Genomic DNA, 24,478 nt, shown 5'->3' with positions numbered 1-24,478 from the left:
GGAGGTTATGGCACCAGGGAGGTTAAGGTTTCTGCTTTCTAAACTAAAACTCAATTTCAGTTCTGTCTCTGAGACTGTTTCTGGTGACCATGATTGGATTTTTTGCTGATTCCCAAACATACACTCTTAGATTTCTGTGCTACAAACACATATGGTATTGACTCAGATTTGCAAGGGATTTCTTGCATTAATCAAGTAATGGCTTCAGAGTTCATCAACAGTTTAGTTTAGCCCTTTCTTAAAAGTATAAATAGATCTAACATCATCTCATTGGTGTTGAAAGTTGTAGCTTTCATTAATTTTTTTTTTTTTAAATTTTTGGCTGTGCTGGAAGGCATGCAGGATCTTAGTTCCTCAACTATGATTGGAACACTTGCCCCCTGCAGGGAAGCAAGAAGTCCCAACCACAGAACCACCAGGGAATTCCCTTTAGTTTCCATTTTTAGGGTAACTTATTTTTCCCTGACTGATTTCTTTCCAACCATGGCCCTGTGGTTTGGCTTACATCCCAGCACTTGATGAAAGGTTTTATAGTCCAGACAGATGCGAAGCCTAGGATATACCTGGAAAATAGGTACGTTTAAGTAAGGTGCCAAGAAAAAAGTGAAAAGCAAAAGAGAAACACCATATGACAAAAATGGGTTACAGATTTCTTTCTGGACAACAAGTGAAAATTTTTCTGCAAAAATGTTTGAGCTAACTCTTATTTTACCTGCATCACTGGAAAAATGGTAACACTCAGCTCACTGAAACAGAACTGAAACTACAGACTACTCATGTTACAGGGAATAAAAACTCCCAGCAAGATGATACACTTTACACTCTAAGAATCAGTTAGAGCACTCTGTAGTGACAAATTGTCTCTGACTGACATTTTAAATAACTGTTTATTTTAAGAGGTAGAACTTTAGAAATAAAACATAAGATTTTCCTATCAATCCTGGAAGAACTCAGTTAACCGAGACTGGATTTTTAAAAGTATCCTTCAATATGAAGTTTTCCACTGTTCATTAAATTAGTTGTAAAACGATATTTTTTAAGTTTAAGATGCTTACCTTCATTAACTTCATCATTTTCTTTGTCTACTTGTGCTTTCAAAACATATCGCTTTATAAGTCTTTTCATTATTTGCTGTTGGGCCAAAAAAAAATTATATCACCAATGATACATATAAGTAATCTGAAATCTTATTTTCCAAAGAGCTTTACATACCAGTAAAGAATTCAGAGAAGAGAAACTGTACTAATGAAAGACTCACCCAGATTTCAGAACTTAATCCCTTTTCACCTGTACTGAGTTTTTCTGCATAATCCACAACACTCCCTTGTCCCACCCTTCACCTCCACCCCCTCACCACCAGCCACCCTATTGCAGGAATGCAAGAAGCTTTACAAGAAAAGCTGAGTTGAAAGACTTCAATTCATGATTTTCTTTCATCTAATGATTTCTCTATACAATATTATCATCTATAGACACTACCGTATTGTTTTAAAAATCTATAAACATATGCTCAATACAGAGAATTTGGAGAGTAAAGAGAACAAAAAATAAACAAAACTCATCAATTATTCCACCATCCAAAGATAATCACTGTTGTTATTTTAGTGCATGTTTTTCCAACATCTTTTTTTAATTTTGTATATAAACTAATTACTATATGTATTATGTTTTCTAAATACCACATATTGTTATATTATGTTTTCCTTTCACAGCAATATATACTGCGAATATATTTCAAATTCAATAAATGCTCTTACAAGATAATTTCTTATGCATATGGAAAAAATTAAATTGGAGCCCTACTTCACAGAAGCACACAAAAGTGAATCCCATGTGCATCTTAAATATGAAAAGCAAAGCTTTTAAATCATTTAAAAGAAAGCACAGAAGAACATATTTATAAATTCAGTGCACAACTGGATGTTTCCAAACAAGATTAAAAATTCTAATGGAGTAGAAAAGATTGATAAACTCAACTTCATTACAATGAAAACTTCAGTTTATAAAGATACCAGAAAGAAAGCAAGCTACACACTGGGAGAAAATATTGATAATACTTACAACCTGTAAAGAATTTGGATCCAAGTTATATGAAGAGCTTTAATAAGAAAAACTCAAATAATCCAACAGGGAATTGGGCAAAAAACAAACAGGCACTTCACTGAAATGGAATTGTGAATGGTCAACAAGCACATGAAAACAATCTCAAAATGTCTTCTTTAGGGAAATACAAATTACAATTAAAAGAGATACAGGGGCGTGGGGGAAAGGAGAGTTGGATGAAGGCAGTCAAATGGGACAAACTTCCAGTTATAACGTAAGTAAGTACTAGGTATGTATGCACAGCACAATAATTAATGCTGCAGTACATTATATATGAAAGTTGGTAAGGGAGTAAATCTGAAGAGTTCTCATCCCAAGAAAAGACACTTTTTTTCTATTTCTTTAATTTTGTATCTATCTGAGATCGTGGATGTTCACTGAACTTACTATGATAATCATTTGATTATGTACATAAGTCAAATCATTATGCTGCATACCTTAACCTTATACAGTGCTGTATGTCAATTATATCTCAATAAAGCCAGAAAAAGGAAAAACATGATACAATTTTATATCTAAAAAGGGAAAAATTAATAGATCTTACAAAGCCAAGTGTTGGAAAGGATGTGGATCAATGGAACTTTTGTACTTTACTGGCATGAGTATAAGTAGGTCATTTTGAAAAAAAAATCAGCATTATCTTTTTCTTGAAATACAGTTGATGTACAATATGCTACTAGCTTCAGGTGTACAATAAAGTGATTTAATATTGGTTATTAAAAAATGGTTCTCTTTCCCTGTGCCATACAACATATCTTGGCAGCTTATTTTATACATGATAGTTTGTACCTCTTAATCCCCTACCAATTTGTTATTATCTTTAAAAACTGAACACTTGCATATCCTTTTACCCAGAAAGTCCACTTCTTGGTACAGGGCCTAGAGAAACTCTGCACATGTGGACCAAGAGACAGACATAGACAAGGTTTATAGAAACCTTATCTGAGACACAGAAACCTGGAAACAATCCAAACAAATACCAAACAGACAAATCATGGTATATTACACAATGTAATGCCATTGCGCTCACCAATGAAATTAGTTAGTGGAATTAATGAACCAGAGCCACACACAACAGTACAGATGAATCTTAGAAGCATAAATGTTGAATACAAAATTTAAGCTACAGACTTCATTAAGTATGAAATTATTCTCATAAAGTTTACTCAATAACAAATCCACATAACGCATTTTTCACATAATAGGGCTTCCCTGGCGGCTCAGTGGCAAAGAGTTAAAGAATCCACCTGCTAATGCAGAGACTCGAGTTCGATCACTGGGTCACGAAGATTCCCCTGGAGAAGGAAATGGCAACCGACTCCAGTATTCTTACCTGGAAAATCCCATGGACAGAGGAGCCTGGCGGGCTACAGTCCATGGGGTCGCAAAGAATCAGACACAACTTAGCAACTAAACAACATATATGCAGTAAGCCTATATTTGAAAAGAAAACCAAAGCAAGAGGGTGAGAAACCCAAATTTCAGGATACTGATTACACCTTAGGTAGAGGCAAGGGTGTGGCCTCGGGAGGAGCAGCCGAGCCGATTCGGTTCTCTCTCTCTGGGAGGTGGTGGCTTCCTAGGTAAATGTATAGTTATACGTCATAACTGACTCTGTGTTGCACACATTCTTGTGCATATCTCATAAATCACATTAAAAAGGTAATAAAGGAAAAATGTCTGAACTGAAATGCAGATATAGTGAGGGTGGCAAATATACCTCAGTTTTAAGACAGTAAAAATCATAAACTGATGTGCCCACTAGATGCCAAGGTCATGTTAAAAGGAGACATGCCGGATAATTCAAAATGTCTGTCTCAAACTGAGAAGGAATCCACACTATCAAGAAGGAAAAGCCCATTTCATCAGTCATAAAATATACATAAAATGTGTTGAGTTGTGTGGAATCGGAACCTCAGGACAGACTCACGGCTGGGTGGATCTCAGCCAGGACTCATTCATTCACTCACCAAATATTTAGCTCTGTGCCAGGTACCAGGTGGCAAGAATATACAGAAGAACTATACAAAAAAGATCATCATGACCCACATAACTACAATGGTGTGATCACACTCACCGAGAGCCAGACAGCTCATCCTGGAGTATGAAGTCAATTGGGCCTTTGTTCATCACTACAAACAAAGCTAGTGGAGATGATGGAATTCCAGTTGAGACATTTCAAATCCTGAAAGATGATGCTGTGAAAGTGCTGCACTCAATATGCCAGCAAATTTGGAAAACTCAGCAGTGGCCACAGGACTGCAAAATGTCAGTTTTCATTCCAATCCCAAAGAAAGGCAATGCCAAAGAATGTCCAAACTACTGCACAACTGCACTCACCTCACACACTAGCAAAGTAATGCTCAAAATTTTCCAAGCCAGGCTTCAACAGTACGTGAACCATGAACTTCCAGATTTCAAGCAGGATTTAGAAAAGGCAGAGGAATCAGAGATTAAATTGCCAACATCCATTGCATCATCAAAAAAGCAAGAGAGTTACAGAAAAAACATCTACTTCTGCTTTATTGACTATGCCAAAGCCTTTCACTGTGTATCACAAAAAACTGTAGAAAATTCTTAAAGAAATGGGAATACCAGATCACCTGACCTGCCTCCTGAGAAATCTGTACTCAGGTCAAGAAGAAACAATGAGAACTGGACATGGAACAAGAGACTGGTTCCAAATTGGGAAAGGAGTACGTCAAGGCTGTATGTTGTCACCCTACTTATTTAACTTATATGCAGGATATATCATGCAAAATGCCAGGCTGGATGAAGCACAAGCTGAAATCAAGATTGCCAGGAAAAGCATCAATAACCTCAGGTACACAGATGACCCCATCCTTATGGCAGAAAGTGAAGAAGCACTAAAGAGTCTCTTGACGAAAGTGAAAGAGGAGAGTGAAAAAGTTGGCTTAAACTCAACATTCAGGAAACTAAGATCAAGGCATCCGGTCCCATCACTTCATGGCAAATAGATAGGGAAACAATGAAAACAGTGACAGACTTTATTTTGGGGGGCTCCAAAACTGCTGCAGATTGTGACTGCAGCCATGAAATGAAAAGACACTTGCTCCTTGGAAGAAAAGCTATGACCTACCTAGACGGCATATTAATAAACAGAGACATTACTTTGCCAACAAAGGTCCATCTAATCGAAGATACAGTTTTTACAGTAGTCATGTACAGATGTGAGAGTTGGACTATAAAGAAAGCTGAGTGCCGAAGAATTGATGCTTTTGAACTGTGGTGTTGGAGAAGACTCTTGAGAGTCCCTTGGACTGTAAGGAGACCCAATCAGTCCATTCTAAAGGAGGTCAGTCCTGAATATTCATTGGAAGGATTGATGTTGAAGCTGAAACTACAATATTTTGGCCACCTGATGCAAAGAACTGGCTCATTTGAAAAGACCCTGATGTTGGGAAAGACTGAAGGCAGGAGAAGGGGACAACACAGGATGAGATGGCATCACTGACTCGATGGAGGTGAGTTTGAGTAAGCTCCAGGAGTTGGTGACGGCCAGGGAAGCCTGGCGTGCTGCATTCCATGGGGTTGCAAAGAGTCGGACATGACTGTGCAACTGAACTGAACTGTGTTTGGTGCCATACTAGACACTGCAGCTGCAACAGGGAACATAATCACTGCTCCAATGAAACTTCACCAGAATTCACTATGATGCCTCAACGTATCAGGGATGTGATTCAGTTTAGGGGACAATGTAGGCATAGACTTATAAAAAGAAAAAACAAATGTTTATCAGTTCAAAGCAGCTTCAAAGGCAGTAATACAAATCAGTGGGAAAGAAAAGACTACTCAGCAAATAGCTCTGGGACAATAGATCATCCTTACAGGGAAGTTAAAAAGATAAGCCATAAGGAAAAGGTTGATAAATCTAACCATATCAAGACAGTTTATAATCTTCATACAAGGAAGGATACCAGATAACATGTCATCTTATGTCAAATGGGATTTTTCCTGTTGTTCTAGAATTGCTGATAAACCCAAAACTGATGACAAAGGATGATAAGTACCCCATGGTCTAAGACCATGTTGCCACCTGCAGTTGGAGCCAGCTACCTCCCCTCAGAGAATCTCTAGACCAGTTCCAAACCTACCAACTTGCCTGGACTTGAATGTGTTTGAATTATTTACAAGCTACGGAATCTTGGTGACAATCTGTGTAGTGGAAATGTTAGAATATCTTATAAAAGGCAATAAAAGTAAATTACATAGAAGGTGCTCAATTAATATAACTATTATTCCTTATTAGCATTTATGCTTCTTTTACAAAGTCTTTATTAACCAATAAATAATGCTGGGACTGCAGGCAAGGATCATGAAACTTCTGAGCAATATGTAAAAGTATCATTTAAAATATTATCTCTACTAGATTTCCAATGGAGCCTTTAATCTAAGCTAGTATCAAAAATTAAATTGGTCATTAAGTGAATCATCTTCTTTCCCTTTTGGTTAAATTGCTAACTAATGCAAGGGAAGTCTATAAATTAACTTCCACATTCCACAGGCCTCCTGGAATTACCCATATATCGCTGTATGAGGCTGTGAGTCACTCTTTAAGGGAGACATTGTAACTTTATTCAGTGGACCATGGATATTCTCTGTCCAGGGTATGGAAAGTTTGGTGGTAGTTACCTCAAACATTATCTCCTGCAAACAAAGTTAAGTTCATTTCTCAGTCCTCCATTAAGACTGGAAGAAGGAATGAGATTTGGATGGTTGGATATTTGCTATGCCTTGCCTTTCCAAAAGGCATCAAAGCTTTTCCTTTTATTTGCTTATTTTTTTACTAATTCAAGTTCAATTACAATTGGTGGGACTTTCCTGGTGCTCCTGTGGTTTGGAATTCACCTTCCAATACTGGGACATGGGTCTGATCCCTGGTTGGGGAACTAAGATCCCACACACCTTGGAGCAACTGAGTCCACGTGCCGCAACTACTGAGCCTGTGTGCCACAACTAGAGAGTCTGTGTGCCACAACGAAAGATCCCGTATGCTGAAACTAAGACCTGATGCAGCCAAATAAATATTTAAAAAGTCAACTAACAATTGTTAAGTACTCTATCAGACATCTTTACGTTCATCTTCTCATTTACTCCTAGAGAGAAGCCAAAATTGATTGATACCAGCCAAAACTGATTGACATCCATGCATGTGTCTGTATGCATAGATCCATACATCTATAAAGTATGAATATAAAGTAACAAGACAGGTTTGGACAAACACAAAGAACCTGGAAGTAGAGAGCAGCATTTAGGGGAGGCAAGTGAAGTGAAGTCGCTCAGTTGTGTTCGACTCTTTGCGACCCCATAGACTGTCGCCTACCAGGTTCCTCTGTCCATGGGATTTTCCAGGCAAGAGTACTGGAGTGGGTTGCCATTTCCTTCTCCAGAGGATCTTCCCGACCCAGGGATCGAACCCGGGTCTCCCACATTGTAGGCAGACGCTTTACCGTCTGAGCCACCAGGGAAGGGGGAGGGAAAGGACCTTGTAAATCATGTGTTTTTCATTTGTCATACCACTTATTGTGACATACCCTGACATACCATTGTGCAGCCTCTGAATAAATCACAGCGTCTGTGATTCAGACCCTGCTACTTTTTCCAGACAGCTGGTTTAGTCTATTTTGGGACAACTGTAGCTGTTAAAAAATTCCTTTGTATTGAGCCAAAAGTCTGCTTCACTGTACTTTCTTAACTACTGGTCCAAGTTTTGTTCTTTGGAGAAACGGAGAGCAGATCTGCGTCTTCTTCTACTTAATCAACTGTCACTTCCTCTGCGTTTCCCTGGGTCCCCATACCATTTTATTTACATCTCACCTATACCATGTGGCCATATCCCAGGGCTGTGTGAAGGTCCATCTACTTTTTCTTTCCTTCCCTTCCTCTCCATCTCTGTGCTGCCCTTCCATTCCAGTGGAGAGATCACTGAAGCCATGGATCATATATCTCTATAGTCTTAAAACTTAGGACCATGCATAACAGAGGATATCTTGAATGTGCCATGAAGCTTAAAATGAGTGCCCCTTTGTGCCATGTGCTTCCAGTAAAAATCAAGCCCTCATGGATCAGACCGTAGACAAGCATGCAGAGTAAAAACAGCCTAACACTCTCTGGGCCAAGGCTGTTCCCAAGCCAAAGAGGGCTGGGAAAGCAGAACTGCCACAGAAGAGAGTGGAGAGAAGTCACAAGAGCCTACAGGCCAGCTCTTGTGGCAGAGTCTTAAAATATACTCCCATTTCTCAAAGTCAAATTAGAATAGCTAAGTACTTTTAACTTGAATAGCACAGGTATTCATGAGAAGAATTTAATTATAGCTATCTCTCTAAATCTTTATGTTCTGGAGCTGGAGCTGAAGCTGAAGCTCCAATACTTGGGCCACCTGATGTGAAGAGCCAACTCATTGGAAAAGACCCTGACGCTAGGAAAGATTGAAGGCAGGAGGAGAGGGGGGCAACAGAGGATGAGATGGTTGGATGGTACCACTGACTCACTGGACATGAGTTTGAGCAAGCTCAAGGAGATGGTGAAGGACAGGGAAGCCTGGCGTGCTGCAGTCCATGGGGGTCGAAAGGAGTTGGACATGACTTAGTGACTGAACAACAACAAGCCCTCCAAGTCTCTATGCTCTCCAGAAAAATCATTCCCAGTTTCACAAAAAATTGCTTTATATACATAAAAAATTCCAGCAGGCTATTAATAATTAATGTTAATATAAATAATACTGTCCTTGATCAGGGCATTTTTAAACATTTCCTTTGCTGCCCCTTGAGACACATCTGAATGTGAATGCGTTTTTGTAGTAATTGTCTTGGAGAAGAAACATTCATTCGAATGTAAAACATGTAAGGTGATGACCTGACTGGTGATGGTCACATGTTTTTTTTGAGGGTGGCTGTGACTATTTTTATTTGTTTATTCTTGGTTACACTGTCTTTGCTGCTGCCTGCAGGCTTTCTCTCCTTCTGGTGAGTGGGCTTCTCATTGCAGTGGCTTCTCATTATGAAGCACGGCCTTAGGGGCATGGGTCTCAGAAGTTGTGGCACACAGGCTAAGTTGCTCCATGGAATCTTCCCGGACCTGGGGTTGAACCCACGTCCCCTTCATTGGCAGGCGGATTCTTATCTGGCTGTGACTATTTTTTAAAAAATGTGAAGTCAGATGGCACTGAGCTTTGTTAATACGGTGCGATTAGCTGAGTTCCGTAATGAGAAAGTAACAAAGCATTTCTGTGTATCTTATAAACTAATTATAAAAATAAATTTTAGAGGTATTTCAAAAATATTCTAATCTGTGATAGAATGACTAGAATTCAGTTCAGTTCAGTCACTCAGTCATGTCCGACTCTTTGAGACCCCATGAATCACAGCACGCCAGGCCTCCCTGTCCCTCACCAACTCCCAGAGTTCACCCAAACCCAAGTCCATCGAGTTGGTGATGCCATCCAGCCATCTCATCCTTGGTTGTCCCCTTCTCCTCCTGCCCCCAATCCCTCCCAGCATCAGAGTCTTTTCCAATGAGTCAACTCTTCGCATGAGGTGGCCAAAGTACTGGAGTTTCAGCTTTAGCATCATTCCTTCCAAAGAAATCCCAGGACTGATCTCCTTTAGAATGGACTGGTTGGATCTCCTTGCAGTCCAAGGGACTCTCAAGAGTCTTCTCCAACACCACAGTTCAAAAGCATCAATTGTTTGGCACTCAGCCTTGAACAATATGACTAGAATTAGTGTATTCTAAAAGTCACCCTTTTGAAGGAAAACTCCCCATTTAGCAGATTAAGATCTGGAATTTCCTTAAGGTGAGTCGTATAATCACACTACATGAAACAAAAATTCCTGGTGAAACAAATACACTAGTTATTATCACTCCAGGAGTTCTTAACAGGTAGACTTTATTCTAAATATAGTCAAGACATTTATATGAAGCTTGGTATGTATATAGCTAAGTGAGATCTCTTCCCTTAGTTTCTCTTTTTTCTACTATCACTTTTGGGGAGCTACAGAAGATTATACCACAGGCAGAGGGAATTCACCTCCGTAGAAAATACAAAAGGTACAGGATTCTGGAGTCTCCAGGGATTTAGCAAGAATCATTTCCCATAAAAGCACAGCAATTTTCAATGTGACAATAAACTCAGACATTTCTCCACTTATAATCACTCAAAAGCTATAAGCAAAACAGGAAACAGAAACACTAACTCCTTCATTAATGAGACTCAGAGGAACCCATTTTTTTTTTAGAAAGGTTATGTAAAGGTCAAATGGGGATGTGGAGGCATGCCAAGAGCAGACATTCGTGGCTGAAGACTTCCCCTGACCTTTGATACCAAGTCTTCCAGAAGCTTAGAATATAGGGCTAAAAGGAAAACTGTAAAGAAAAGTTGTATTTGCTAGAAGTACTTTGTCAGTGAGGTGGAGAGTCTGCCATGTGAACAATCATTCAGTGCTATTCTCGACAAGGGAAAATAAAGAATAAATTGAACTCACATACACAACCGTGTGTGTCCATGTGTGCTAAGTTGCATCTGACTCTTTGCAACCACATGAACTGTAAGCCCATCAGGCTCCTCTGTTCATGGGATTCACCAGGCAAGAATAATGGAGTGGGTTGCCATGCTCTTCTCCAGAGGATCCTCCCGACCCAGGGATCAAACCCGCGTCTCTTATGTCTACCTGCATTGGCAGGTGGGTTCTTCACCATCAGCACCACCTGGGAAGCCCCACACGATCCTGTACCTAAAGGCAAATGCCTATTAGCTTGGGATGGGGTCCTGGAATTCTCTGACCCCACTCCAACTTCCTGAAAGCAGTTGGTCTGAGAGGAACTTACTTCATTCAAGACTGAGTAATAGCAAGAAATCTACAGAATCTCTGTACTAAGACAGTCCAAGAAAAAGGATAAAACAAACAGCAAATAAAGAACACACACTAGAAAGTGTGAAAGAAAAGATGAAAACATATAATGTCATTACTAATATATAATCTTTTAAAACTAGGAGCTGATCCTGTCTTGAACCAAGAGCACAAGGAAAATACAGTCAGCCAAAGGAGGAAATTATATTTTTAAGTTTGAAAATCTCAGGAAGAAGAGGAAGAAAACATTAAAATCATCACAGAAATAAAAGATATATTTGAAGCAGTGCATATGAAGATAGACAGGAATAAAAGACAGGATGAGAAAAAAGGAGCCAAAGGGAGAAATGGATAAAAAAAATTTCAAAAGACATAGAGGAAAAGAGATGCTGCAGGCTTCTGATTGGTCTCTTTGAAGAGACTCAAATAATGGAATGGAAAAAATATTTCAAAATATAGTTCAAGGAAATTATTTAGAAATAAAAGGCATGTACTTGAATGTACAGACTAAAAAGACATACTCCATGCCAGAAAAAATGCATACAGATCCAATCTATGGAACAATCAAGTTGTTGGATTTAAAAGGTAAAGAAAATGTGGGCATTCATATCAAAATCTCAGGTCAAAGGAAGAAGCATATGAGAAAAACCATCAGGTTGCCTTCAGATTTTCCATACCAACATTCCATTCTCAGAGCAGCAGAGCAACGTAGATAAATACATAGAGAAAATAAAGTCATTATCAAAGAACTTCACAGCTGGTCAATACGAATATACAGAAAGTAGAAAACAGTTTAGGACATGAAATAACTCGGAGAACATAGTTCCCATGAGCTCTTTTTGAAGAAACTGGTGGAAGACAAATGACCTGACAAAGAGATGAACGGAAAATTAAGGCTAAAAGACAACTGGGGAGTACTGACTCTGTTTAACTAAAGGACTAAAACTTAGGCAAATGGGGATTACAATCCTACAAGGTAGTGGAAAGGATCAGAAAATATCCACCTCCCCCCTCCAGGTATATCACTGGAACATAAGAACTTTTTGAGCTGAAGGCAATTAAGAAGCAAAAACACAGAAAGAGCTCTCTGCCTTCCTCCCATCTGCTCAAGCTGCTGCTGCTGCTAAGTCGATTCAGTCGTGTCCGATTCTGTGCGACCCCATAGACAGCAGCCCACCAGGCTCCTCTGTCCCTGGGATTCTCCAGGCAAGAATACTGGAGTGGGCTGCCAAAGAGCAGGACATAAATTTCCCTTCATGAAGGTCTTCCCCATCCCGCCTCTTTCCCATACCAAGAGGAAGAGAACAACCATCATCACTAGCGACAGACAGGTAGCTCAGAGATGGGTCTGCACAAACACAAACCTCACTCTTCCGTTAATCTCCCCACATATTTACCTTCCCATAATTTACCACCCCTGGGAGCACAAATCTCTCTTCGTCTCGTCACCTCTCCACAAATTCATTGCCCCTTTTAGGATGGTATCTAAGTCCCAAATTCTAACTACCCCTTTGAGTTATTCAAAACTGAGTTCTCCCATGTGTTGGCATTTTGAACACATAAATAAAACTATCTTTTTTTCTCCTGTAAACCTGCCTTTTGTCAGTTTAATTTACAGGCCCCAGCTACTGAATCTAATGGGGAGAGGAAAGATTTTATGCCCTACCCGTGCAATTCTAATATTTAAGTAGCAAAAGCTGGGAGGAGGAGGGGGGAAATGGTGAAAGATAAATACACTGATTTTTTTCATATTTTACCTTGAAATTTATAAACCAAGTAAACAGATACAGGTATGTGCACAGCACCAAGACAAATAATATAATTCATTTCAGCAGAGACTGCCAATTCTCTTCCCTTGATTTTTAGCTCAGTACATGGAGACTAGGAATTAAGACTCATTTCCCAGCTTCTACTGCAGATATGTTGTTTGAGTAACTTTACTGAATCTCCTTAGAGGATCGAGGCATCTTTCTTCTCTATCATTGTCTGACTATATTTTGAAATGCAGAAATAATAGTCAGAGCTCTGGTAGCTTTCTTGGACCACAGATCATGTTCAACTGAAAGCCAATCATGACAGGGTAACATGACAGAAACAGCCTGGGTCTGTGACAGTGGCAGATAGATAGCAGCCCTGGAAGGGCCACCTCCGGAGTTCTTGAATAGAAGAAGGAAACACATTTCTATGTTCTTTTAGCTTATGCAGTGGTTGGTATTTGGTGGTTTTCTGTGATTTGCACCAGCTAAAATTGCACTCATCTCACATGCTAGCAAAGTAATACTCAAAATAGGCTTCAGCAATACGTGAACCGTGAACTTCCTGATGTTCAAGCTGGTTTTCGAAAAGGCAGAGGAACCAGAGATCAAATTGCCAACATCCGCTGGATCGTGGAAAAAGCAAGAGAGTTCCAGAAAACATCTATGTCTGCTTTATCGACTATGCCAAAGCCTTTGACTGTGTGGATCACAATCAACTGCGGAAAATTCTGAAAGAGATGGCAATACCAGACCACCTAACCTGCCTCTTGAGAAATCTGTATGCAGGTCAGGAAGCAACAGTTAGAACTGGACATGGAACAACAGACTGGTTCCAAATAGGAAAAGGAGTACATCAAGGCTGTATATTGTCACCCTGCTTATTTAACTTACATGCAGAGTACATCATGAGAAACGGTGGACTGGAAGAAATACAAGCTGGAATCAAGATTGCCGGGAGAAATATCAATAACCTCAGGTATGCAGATGACACCACACTTATGGCAGAAAGTGAAGAGGAGCTAAAAAGCCTCTTGATGAAAGTGAAAGAGGAGAGTGAAAAAGTTGGCTTAAAGCTCAACATTCAGAAAACAAAGATCATGGCATCCGGTCCCATCACTCCATGGGAAATAGATGGGAAACAGTGGAAACAGTGTCAGACTTTATTTTGGGGGGCTCCAAAATCACTGCAGATGGTGACTGCAGCCATGAAATTAAAAGACGCTCACTCCTTGGAAGAAAAGTTATGACCAACCTAGATAGTATATTCCAAAGCAGAGACATTACTTTCCGACTAAGGTCCATCTAGTCAAGGCTATGTTTTTTCCAGCAGTCACGTATGGATGTGAGAGTTGGACTGTGAAGAAGGCTGAGCGCTGAAGAATTGATGCTTTTGAACTGTGGTGTTGGAGAAGACTCTTGAGAGTCCCTTGGACTGCAAGGAGATCCAACCAGTCCATTCTGAAGGAAATCAACCCTGGGATTTCTTTGGAAGGAATGATGCTAAAGCTGAAACTCCAGTACTTTGGCCACCTCATGCGAAGAGTTGACTCATTGGAAAAGACTTTGATGCTGGGAGGGATTGGGGGCAGGAGAAGAAGGGGACGACAGAGGATGAGATGGCTGGATGGCATCACTGACTCGACGGACGTGAATCTGAGTGAACTCTGGAAGTTGGTGATGGACAGGGAGGCCTGGTGTGCTGCAATTCATGGGGTTGCAAACAGTCGGACAGACTGAGAGACTGAACTGACTGAACTGAATCGTAATTAATATAACACTCTGAGGAGTACTTTAAAATGATACTGGGCACAGGAATGAAAATCGGAACAAATGGAAAGGTAAAAATATTCTTAAAAAGTAAGACACAACATTATAAAGGAGTCAATTCTTCCTAAGTGAACACCATCCCAATAAAAATATCGATGAATATTTTGCAAACTAGACAATCTGACTCTAAAGTTTAAATAGAAAAATAAGAATAATCAGGAAAATTATGTAAAATAAAAATCTTAAAGTAAGGATATATGTATGTGTTTCTCTATATTCTGTTTTATTCTGTTTTAAACTATAATAATTAAAACAATGTGGTCCTATAGAATACTGAAGTCTGAGAAATAAATCTAAGTATACAAAGGAATTTAGTAAATGATTAAAGTGATATTTCAAATCAATAGAAAATATAGATTATTCAACACACCCAGCTGTATGATCATCTGGGAAAAAAATATATCAGGATCCCCACCCACACACTGCATAAAAATGTATTCTACACAGGTTAAATGTTATGATTTAAAAACTGAAACAGGAGAGTACCAAGGAAAATGTAGGTAAAAATATCCCCATATGGGAGCAGAGCATTTGAAACAGGACACAAAATCTGAAGCCATAAAAATTTTGTAAAGTTGACCACACATAATTTTCAAAATCTGGGGGGGAAAAAAAATATATATATATATATGTGTGTGTGTGTGTGTGTGTGTGTGTGTGTGTGTGTGTGTGTGTAGTAAAAAGACACACACAAAAAAAACTGGGGAGGTTACTTACTACAGTATTGCTTGTAATGGTTACATTATATTCCATTAAGTCGATGTATTTATCAGTCTTCTACTGATAGAATTAGAGCAAATACTGGCAATATGATACAAAGAGAGCAAACATTTCTATCAATAGAAGGCTGATAAATTAAATACATCCATATAATGGAATATATTGTAACATTACAAAAGGCTTCCCTCATAGCTCAGTCAGTAAAATCTGCCTGCAATGCAGGAGACCCAGGTTCAATTCCTGGGTGGGGAAGATCCCCTGGAGAAGGAAATGGCAACTCACTTCAGTGTTTTTGCCTGGAGAATCCCACCGACAGAGGAACCTGGCGGGCTACAGTCCATAGTGTCACAAGAGTCAGAGACAATTTAGCGACTAAACCACCACCATTTACCCAAGTGAGGCTTTGGCAGTCAGTGTGCTAAGCAATTCTGTAGAATATGCCGCTTCCAAGAAAATCTTATGAAGAGGACCATACCCTTTAACTGATATTATCATTTATTATAAACTCTTTGATCCTCATTCTTGTGATCTTGTACTCAGCAGCAATCTAAGGCTTTGGTAGTCAAAATGTCAACCAGATGAGAAGGACTATACCCTCTTCTGAGTTAGAAAACAGTGCTGAAATGTCACATTCAATATCACAGTGCAATAAATATTTTGTTAAGTAGTACTGATGCAACAGTGTAGCCTAAGATTCCATTTGAAAAACAGATTACGTGCAGAAATCTACCAGGTTTTTGCACTGTGAGAACATTATTTTCCTAATATGCCGAATCTCCCACTGCTTTCTCCAGCTCAAGGTATATGAAAGTGACCTTTGGAAAATTGTGGCAACACTTTGCTTTCAATATCACAAACGTAGTCTTCTTCTAAAGAAAAGAAAGAAGAAGAACTTGGACTCTGATTTCTAAAGTGCTCTCCAAATAGCATACCATTTTCTCTGTTCCGTTTTGACCTCATAGTACATAGGAAGTGTACACAATTCTACTCACTATTCACACACACACAAGTACATGCAAGCACACACACAGATAACCAGCACAGAGACATGTATGGAACTATGTTCAGATAAAGATAAATGTCGGTGAATGCTTACCTGATAACGTGTTGGCTGATTGAGAATGCTGTTAAAACTGTGTGATTCAAAAACTCTTGAGTTAGACTGAGTGAAGAGGTTTAACTAGGAAAAAATACAATTAACCTAGTAAATTAGAATACATTTATTTGGAAATCATAAATACAATCTACTTTATTCTCCTTGATAACATTTCTGCAGTCAACATTTCCGAGGGACGTTTTGTGGAAGCTGAGTTGATTTCCAAAGGCAAAAATTAATGTGAATAACGTGCTCACATTTATCAAAATACTGGCAGAATGTCCTGTAAGAAAACTATTGAAAAAATATATTATTTAAAATTTTTTCTTGAAAAAACTTTTTTTTTTTAAGTTGGCTGGTGTTAAACAATAGTTCCTGGGGTCCTTGTATACTTTGTCAAAACGCCTTCATGGATTTGGGAAGAAGGTACATGAACCAACTCCGTCTGCTTGAGCCTGATTCCTCTTCTACATCTGAACAGAAACACACTACATGTTCAGATGGTATCATCTGGCAAAACAGGACCAGAACAACATGTCTCGCTAAGTGTCTTGGTCTTAGGCTGTGTCAGTTTCACCACTTTGAACAGAACTGGACTCAAGTATTTGGTTTTCCTTTCTAAGGTTTAACTTTTGAGTGGGTAGAAACAGCAAGCAAGAAGAGAAGCTCCTTACTGTCTACCCTTCATGTACGTGAACAGGGCCTGCATTTTATTTGCAGATATGCTACTACCTATAAGGTGTGATTCAAAGGCAGGTCCCTTTATCCAAAAATACGTACTCACTCAGGAAGAGGCGGGATACTAGAAGGGTAGGAAATGGCACTAATAGGCAATGATTCTCTTGATTTTGTCCTCTTTTCAATAGTGGCAGGAAAAAAACTTCGGGGAACAAAGTTAATTCTATTTTGCCGCTAAAGGTCAGTCTGTCGACTAGCAGGGCTTCCCTGGTGTTAATTCTCCTACTTTGCCACTAGAGGGCAGTCTCTGTTGACACGTAGAGCTTCCCTGGTATTAATTCTCCTATTTTGCCACTAGAGGTCAGTCTCTGATTGTTGACTGCGGTTAGCTGTAAAAGATTGATTTCTTGAGTCTCTTCCCTGTCTTCTAAAAAAGAAAAACAGAAACATAATTTCTCCAATTTTTTTTTTTAACTAAACTCAGGACACAGAGATTATCTATGATGATTAATAAGATTAAAGAGATAAAGGCAGCTCCATGTACAACTTAAAAAATATAATCAAAATGGCAGTTTTTAACCCGCTATGGGGAAATGGGGAGGCTAAGCAGCATGGCTCCTGAGAAATCTGTGCTCAACCTTCCTTCTGTCTCCAGCAACTGCCCTGAGGAAAGCTATTCTTCCTGCCAGTGGTACCATGCAGGCAGGAGAGGACACTCTGAACAGAGAATATCACCTGTTCCCCTCACATCCCTGCAAGCAAGCTGCTTTAAAGCAAACAAACAAACAGGGGTCTAGGTGGCCACATGCCATCTGAATGTGCTCTCTTCAGCCTCTTCGTGTTTCTCCCCTTCTGCATTATGACAATATGAGGAATGAAGTCAGTGAAAGTCAGAAGTTAGTGAAATCAGTTGCCTACAGAAAGAAAACTTGAAGGTGTGACATGCTAGAGCTGAGTTCCCATGCTTGAACAACTTCCTTTTCAAATAATAAAGCCTCAGAGAATAACAGTCAAATCCTCAGAGTAACAAAATCCATTTCAGCAGTAGCAAGAGTCACCCAGGATGGCAATTAGAGCCCAACTCCTTTAAGAGACCAGCTAAGCTGCAGCCAAAGGCGTGGCCTGTGGGGAGGAACAAGGGCAGAAACCAAGCCAGAGCCTCAGCTTCTGAGCAGGAGGTAGCCAGGTCCAGCAGAAAGAGCTAGACTTTGATGCTGGAAAACAGGAACTGCACAACTGCCCTACACTGGCAAGCCCCTGTGACCTTGCATGAGTGAGTTATAATGACTTCAGCTGTCTTATCTATAAAATGGGAGTAATAATAATACCTACCTTACAGCGTTGCATGAGGTTCAAATGTACGGCAAAGCACTTTGTAAACTGTGAATGAGGAAGGGCACTGATATTTGTTGAGGATGAAATTCTGTACATCTCATAGCATCCTCACAGTAATGCTATGAAGTTTTCTCTTTCAGGTGAGACTATTACGGTTCAGAGTGATGAAATGAGTTGTCCATGTTACTTTCTAATAAGCCAGAATTCAAACCCAGGTCTAATGCCAAGGCTCTCTTCCTTACATTATGCTGCTTTTCACTGTATATAACGAGGTATTATTTGAAGTCACAGCCAATCACTGTCATGCAACTTAATATCCTTAAGAGCCCATATTCAGGTCAAACAAAGAGGGTTTAAAAGGCTACATTCTTAAAGAGTAAGATGAAGGGTATTACAAACCTCGGAAATGCACATCGCTTTTAAAAAGTAAGACATTAAATTGTGCTAATCCCATCTTTACCCTCAGCATCAACTGAAAAAATATATATACACTTTATGGAGGTAACACTGCTATCTTGAGGGCTCCCAGGCTATTATAGCTACAGACCATTTTCACAACTTTCAGGCGAAATTGTTCTGTAACCCCATACATTTGGTCTTATCTGTTTCACCACCTATTATTTGAGGTTCTGCCCATATCCTTCTGTCTCCTATGCCAATTCTATCTCTGAAAATAAAGTTCATGATAATAAAGTGCTAGTGTGAAACTCATCTTTGTTAAAATTAAAGTATGACTCAACCAGGACAACTCAAATACAAGCCATTCTTGATTATTTATAAAAGGGAGTTTTAATGGTTAATACATGAGGGTGTTCTAAGCCTGCATCAACTTTATGATATTAAAGGAAAAAAAGATTATTTAGCTCAATAATGGATTTCTACAAATAAGAAGAATATGGTGGTGGTGAACTATATATACAACCAACAGAAAAATTTAAGACTAGAAATATGTAACTTAGAATAACAGCTGAGAAGCATGGAAAACACACAGAAACAAATATTTTCTGACAGTAACTTTTAACAAGTTAAAGAAGTTTTTTGTTTGTTTTTATTTTGGTAGTTTACATGAAACTCTGACTGAAAACAGAGCATAGACTAAGTGACTTCTTGGAACGTTATGAATATTTTAAGTATTAGTCTATGAAGGACTATGGAATGGACAGTTACTTTCAACATCTTCTAAGTTCATGCACCAGACAAACATCAAAAGACAAGGAGCATTTATCTTCAGGTCTCAGTAAGCTTTTGATACCTACCCTGGACTTTGAGTTACCAATTCCCATTTCTATATCCTTCTGTAGTCTTCTCCTTCTGCATTTGGAAAAGTTAATGATCCGCATGATGAAATAAACAAATGACTTTGGACTAGGAACCAGACTGAAGGGTGGAGGTAATGTTTTCCCATCATCAAAGTAAGATAACCAAAGTTTCGAGCGAGCAAACTTCCATTCTACATCACTGTCATCCTGTGTCACAAAAATAGAAAAAATATGACAACTGATTTTAAAAACTAAAGATTCTAGTGATTTATTCCAGTAGGGCCTTACAATGAACCTACATTATGCTTTGAAACAGAAAAAGTGGTATATGTACATTTATCTGCATATAATCTCTATTGGGCTATATAATATTCCAAGCATCGCTCTCACGATACTTTTTTTTAAATTTTTCTCTTCCATATTCCTCTGTCTGTACCCACTGAAATTTAACCAGAATTTTCTGTCTCCCATTCAAAAATAAAAATAAAACAAAGCAAAAAGCACAAGAAAAATTCAGGGTCAAGGAAGGATGAAAAGATTAATTTTTCTCCCCCCACCCAATTCTACATATTCAACAATATTTCCCCACTTTCCCTCCTCATCCACACCCATCCAAGCCAGACTGTAGATATATCATACTACACTCCAAGAGCAAAGAAGATAAATGGCAGTATTCAAATGAACTGCACTTTGGAGTTATGTGTCTTCAAAGGTCACATAAGGCCCTCAGTGGCCTATTCCTGTCTTACAGGGCCTTTCGTTCTCAGTGCTGCCCCCTGGTGGTGGGCATAACCATTCTAACCGGTAGACAGGTGGAGAGAAGAAATAAAGAGCTGGTCCATGGGTGGAAGAAGTTGGCTCAGCCATTTCATCCTGCCCAGTCTACCATTACCACACTGAAGCAGGTGTTCAGAGCACCACAGTTTTCATCTCTGGAGGATCTAACTTCTTCTTTGAGAACACTAACTTACATACTTCTGAAACACAGAGGCTCAGTGGACTTAACAAACAGCAAAGTACTAAAAAGATACAGTACGCTAAACTGGAGGAGATCAGAAAACATACACAGTGATGAAGAAAGGTACCAAATCAAGCGCAATCCAAAGCAAAAATAGATTTCTAGAATACTAAAAAGTCTGACTGCACCAAGACCATCATTAACGTTTGACAGACATCTACTAAGTCCTCTACCATGATCTTTCAGATGGTTCTGAGAGAAGGCAGCATAAGGGTAAACTCCGCTGTGCTCCTAGAAGACACTGGAAGGTGCATTACCACCTATCCAGACGGAAACCACAGAGAAGGGTCCTGCTTGGTGTTAAGCCTCTTTGTAGACAAGGGCAGGATGTCCACCACAGGACACAAAAGCAGACGCGGTGTGCTAGTAGAATGAATTGGTAAGGACAGACACTGTGGGTAGAAAGCAGGCTTACCTCAATCTCTTGATATGAGCTATTAATCATAGCAATGAGCATGTTGAGTAAAACAACGACCATAGTTACATTATATATTCCATATAGAACATATCCTATATTCTCTATGAATTTGTGATCATACTTGAGCACAACAGAAGTGACTTCAGACAATCCAAATATTGACCAAAACAAAGTCTTGAAACTTTCTTCTACACTGTTGAAAGAATAAGGTACACGGTAAATAAATGAACAGTTTTCAGTGTGAAAAAGTCAAAAGTAAAAATAAGTTATGGTCTGAATACTGAACAGATATAAAATGCTATTGTAAATATTATCATAATATCCCAAGTATAATTATTTGGGGTTTCCCTGGTGGCTCAGTGATAAAGAATCCGCCTGCCAATGCATAAGACATGAGTTTGATCCCTGGGTCAGGAAGATCCTCTGGAGGCAGAAATGGCAACCCACTCTGGTATTCTTGCCTGGAAAATCCCATAGACAGAGGAACTTGGTGGGCTACAGTCCATGGGGTCACAAAAGAGTCTAAAATGACTTAGTGACTGAACAATAACACAGTTATTTTATTATGATACTTAATAGAAATTTTTCTCGCAACTTTTTAGAAACTGGTGATTAAATGATGCTGATATCTAGTTTTTCCAGGAGTTATTATCAAGAGAAAATTTTCTGAGCTTGGCAGGTGAAAACAGAAGTAATGCCCTGATACCCATTCCTTTCTCCTAAAAGGATGGAAGTTTGGGGTTTGATTTTGCAGGTGATTTGGAATTTCAAATCAGGTTTTCTGGAACAGACCAAAACAGGGATTAAAATTATATATCCACTTCAAAAAAATTATGTACAAACGTATTCCTTGCAACATGGCAGTAGGGAAGAATGAAAACTACCAAAATATCCATCAACAGGAAAGTGGATAAAGAATTCTGGTACATCCACAAACAGCTATGCAGCCACTGGGGGAAAAACAGATCTAGCTTCATGTGTTTATACAAAATGATATCCAAGATATATTATTAGTGAAAAAATGACATTCAGCAAGTCTGAAATAGTTCACCATTTAAATAAAAAGAAGGGTATACAAATACTTATATTCTTGTTTATGTAAAAAATACCTCTGAAAGCATTCGAAAGAAATCATTGCCTCTGGACCTAAAGTGAAAGTGTTAGTTGCTCAGTTGTGTCCGATTCTTTGCAACCCCATGGACTGTAGCCCATCAGGCCTCCTCTGTCCATGGATTTCTCTAGGCAAGAATACTGGAGTGGGTTGCCATTTCCTTCTCCAGTGGATCTTCCTGACTCAGGGATGAAACCTGGGTCTCCTGCTTTGCAGGTAGATTCTTTACCATCTGAGCCACCAATTACTCCTCTGGACCTAAGGAGAACTAAGAAACCAGGATCCAAGGCTGAGGAAGGGAACAGGCTGTAGATACTGCTCTACATAGATTTTTCACCACAAGAATATATCATCTACCTAAAAACTATACTTCAGTAGAAGTGAAGAGATGGCAACAAAATTAAGGGTTCTGATTCTTTTCTCTTAATATATATAATCTACTTCCTGATTCTTCCAACACAGCAATTAGCAAGTAAGCCCTCACAGACTAATTTGCATGCTTGGATCCCTTAAATGAATCTTGCCTGAATTTGGCTGGTTTTGTCATATACCCAAGCAGTAATCACTGATCTGTGAACTATAAGAATCATCCTTAAACAGCTATACATGTAGAATTTCATTAAAAAGGAGAGTTCAAAAGTAAGTCCCCTTTTTGAAGTAATATGTATGGAAATAAATTTTAAAATTTACAAATTTTAAAATTTGTTAGATTCTAAATAACAATTTTATAGTTTTGTGGGTTTTAATGCTACCTTATTGATTCATTCATTCAACAAACATTGATGGAGCGTCTGATATGTTTCAATAATCGTATTAGACCCTGGGGGCAGAGGGTTGAGTAGAAAGTTTTCTATTCCTGTAGAGTTACTCTCGATTATGAAACATTTGATGGTGAAAACTAAGAAAAGCTATAGTCTCTTTTTCCCTGCCATGAACTTAACAACATCACAACATGCCCCCACCCCTTCTCTTGGTCCTTTGCAAACCTTCTCGCCTCTGACACTGGGAATATAGATTCCCAAGAATCCATACATGTGCGGAGAGGGGGAGCGTGAAAAGGAGAGGACACAGGCAGCTCCTGGCTCCTACTATGAGCAAGAGCCTTTGTACAAATCATCTTCCATGTCCTCCCAAAGGCCTGACTCAAACCTTATTGTGCTCATTTTAAAAACAAGGAAACTAACACTGAGAAATGTGAAGATAATTAATCAAAAGACCACAGCTAGAAAAGAGCAGGCGCTGCATTCGCATCCAGGTCTGCCTGATTTCCAGCCCATGTTCCTTCCACCCTACCGTGCGGCCAGGCCCTCACACGGAGCGGTGACGCCAAGTGTCGTGTATAGAGTGAGTCCTCCCACAGGCCCAAGGGGTGCCACTTGTGCGGGACCTCTCTGGTCCTTTCCCGTATGGGTTCAAACGGAACTTGTTTTTCATTACAATAAAGTGAGTTTCAGTTCTCTTTCACCCCTATTATCGGCTCTATAATAACTACTTGGAAAAATTAATTCCAAAACCATTTAGATGCCTGGAAGGGCTTGATACTCTCTCTTAGTTTACAGGAAAGTCAATGAAGGTCTAGTTCATTTCCCGCTGTGGCACTCCAGGGGACGGAGGGTACAAAGGCAGGCAGGGGAGATTTCTGGTCTCCTCACCTGGAAGGACCACAGTGCAGACAGACGGCCTGCCTTCCTGACCACTGCACAGCAACAGGTGAGGCAGGGTCTGGCAATGTGGACGTCTCCATGCTGAGGGAACTTACAGGGACAATACCTAAGAGGAGTGAGTGCAGGGTGACTTCATGGAAAAGGGGAGCCTGCAGTGCGGACGCTGCAGGACCAAAGGAAGGAGGCGGTGCTACTCTACAGCGGGCTGCACAGCATCAGCTGTAACTTCCTCTTCTTCCTCAACTCCCTGCACTGATTAATGACACACGAAAATAAAAGCCAACGCTCCTTGTTTTTAAAATAACAGGAATGGGTACAAAATGATGAAACTAAATTTAATGTCATAAATAATGTAAGAAATATCCAGTATTAAACATTTGCTACCCAATTCTCTTAAAATAGAGAGTTTCATCTAGGATTTTACCAAATTTTGATCTATTCTGTGATCAAACATTCTCTAAACTCAAAGAAATGTAATCTCACACAAGTACTGTTTCTGCTTTTGTTTTGTTTTTTTCTCCCCATCCCCCCCCTTTTTTTTTTTTTGAGGTAGAGTTGATGTACAACATTATATAAGTTTCAGGTGTACAGCACAGTGATTCATGATTTTTAAAGGATATGT

General features: G+C 39.3%; 1 protein-coding gene across 21 annotated transcripts in view; it reads right to left on the bottom strand.

Moving 5' to 3' along the window:
- TRPC3 (transient receptor potential cation channel subfamily C member 3) overlaps positions 1 to 24,478 on the bottom strand; it is a 75,516-nt gene that overhangs the window by 3,346 nt on the left and 47,692 nt on the right. For 14 of the 21 annotated variants that reach the window (XM_027956324.3, XM_027956326.3, XM_060401074.1 and 11 more), the window contains 4 exons: positions 21,079 to 21,274; positions 19,643 to 19,852; positions 16,374 to 16,457; positions 1,056 to 1,131 (listed from right to left, as the gene is read on the bottom strand). In XM_027956324.3, coding sequence (XP_027812125.1) covers positions 1,056 to 1,131; positions 16,374 to 16,457; positions 19,643 to 19,852; positions 21,079 to 21,274 — 566 coding nt within the window. Of the gene's footprint in view, positions 1 to 1,055; positions 1,132 to 16,373; positions 16,458 to 18,383; positions 18,432 to 19,642; positions 19,853 to 21,078; positions 21,275 to 24,478 lie in introns of all 21 variants that reach the window. The other 7 variants (XM_060401068.1, XM_060401070.1, XM_060401071.1 and 4 more) reach the window with 2 other exon arrangements.

Source organism: Ovis aries, chromosome 17, assembly GCF_016772045.2.
Source record: "Ovis aries strain OAR_USU_Benz2616 breed Rambouillet chromosome 17, ARS-UI_Ramb_v3.0, whole genome shotgun sequence".
Taxonomy (NCBI): Eukaryota; Metazoa; Chordata; class Mammalia; order Artiodactyla; family Bovidae; genus Ovis; species Ovis aries.
This window is presented reverse-complemented; position numbering and strand designations above follow the sequence as displayed.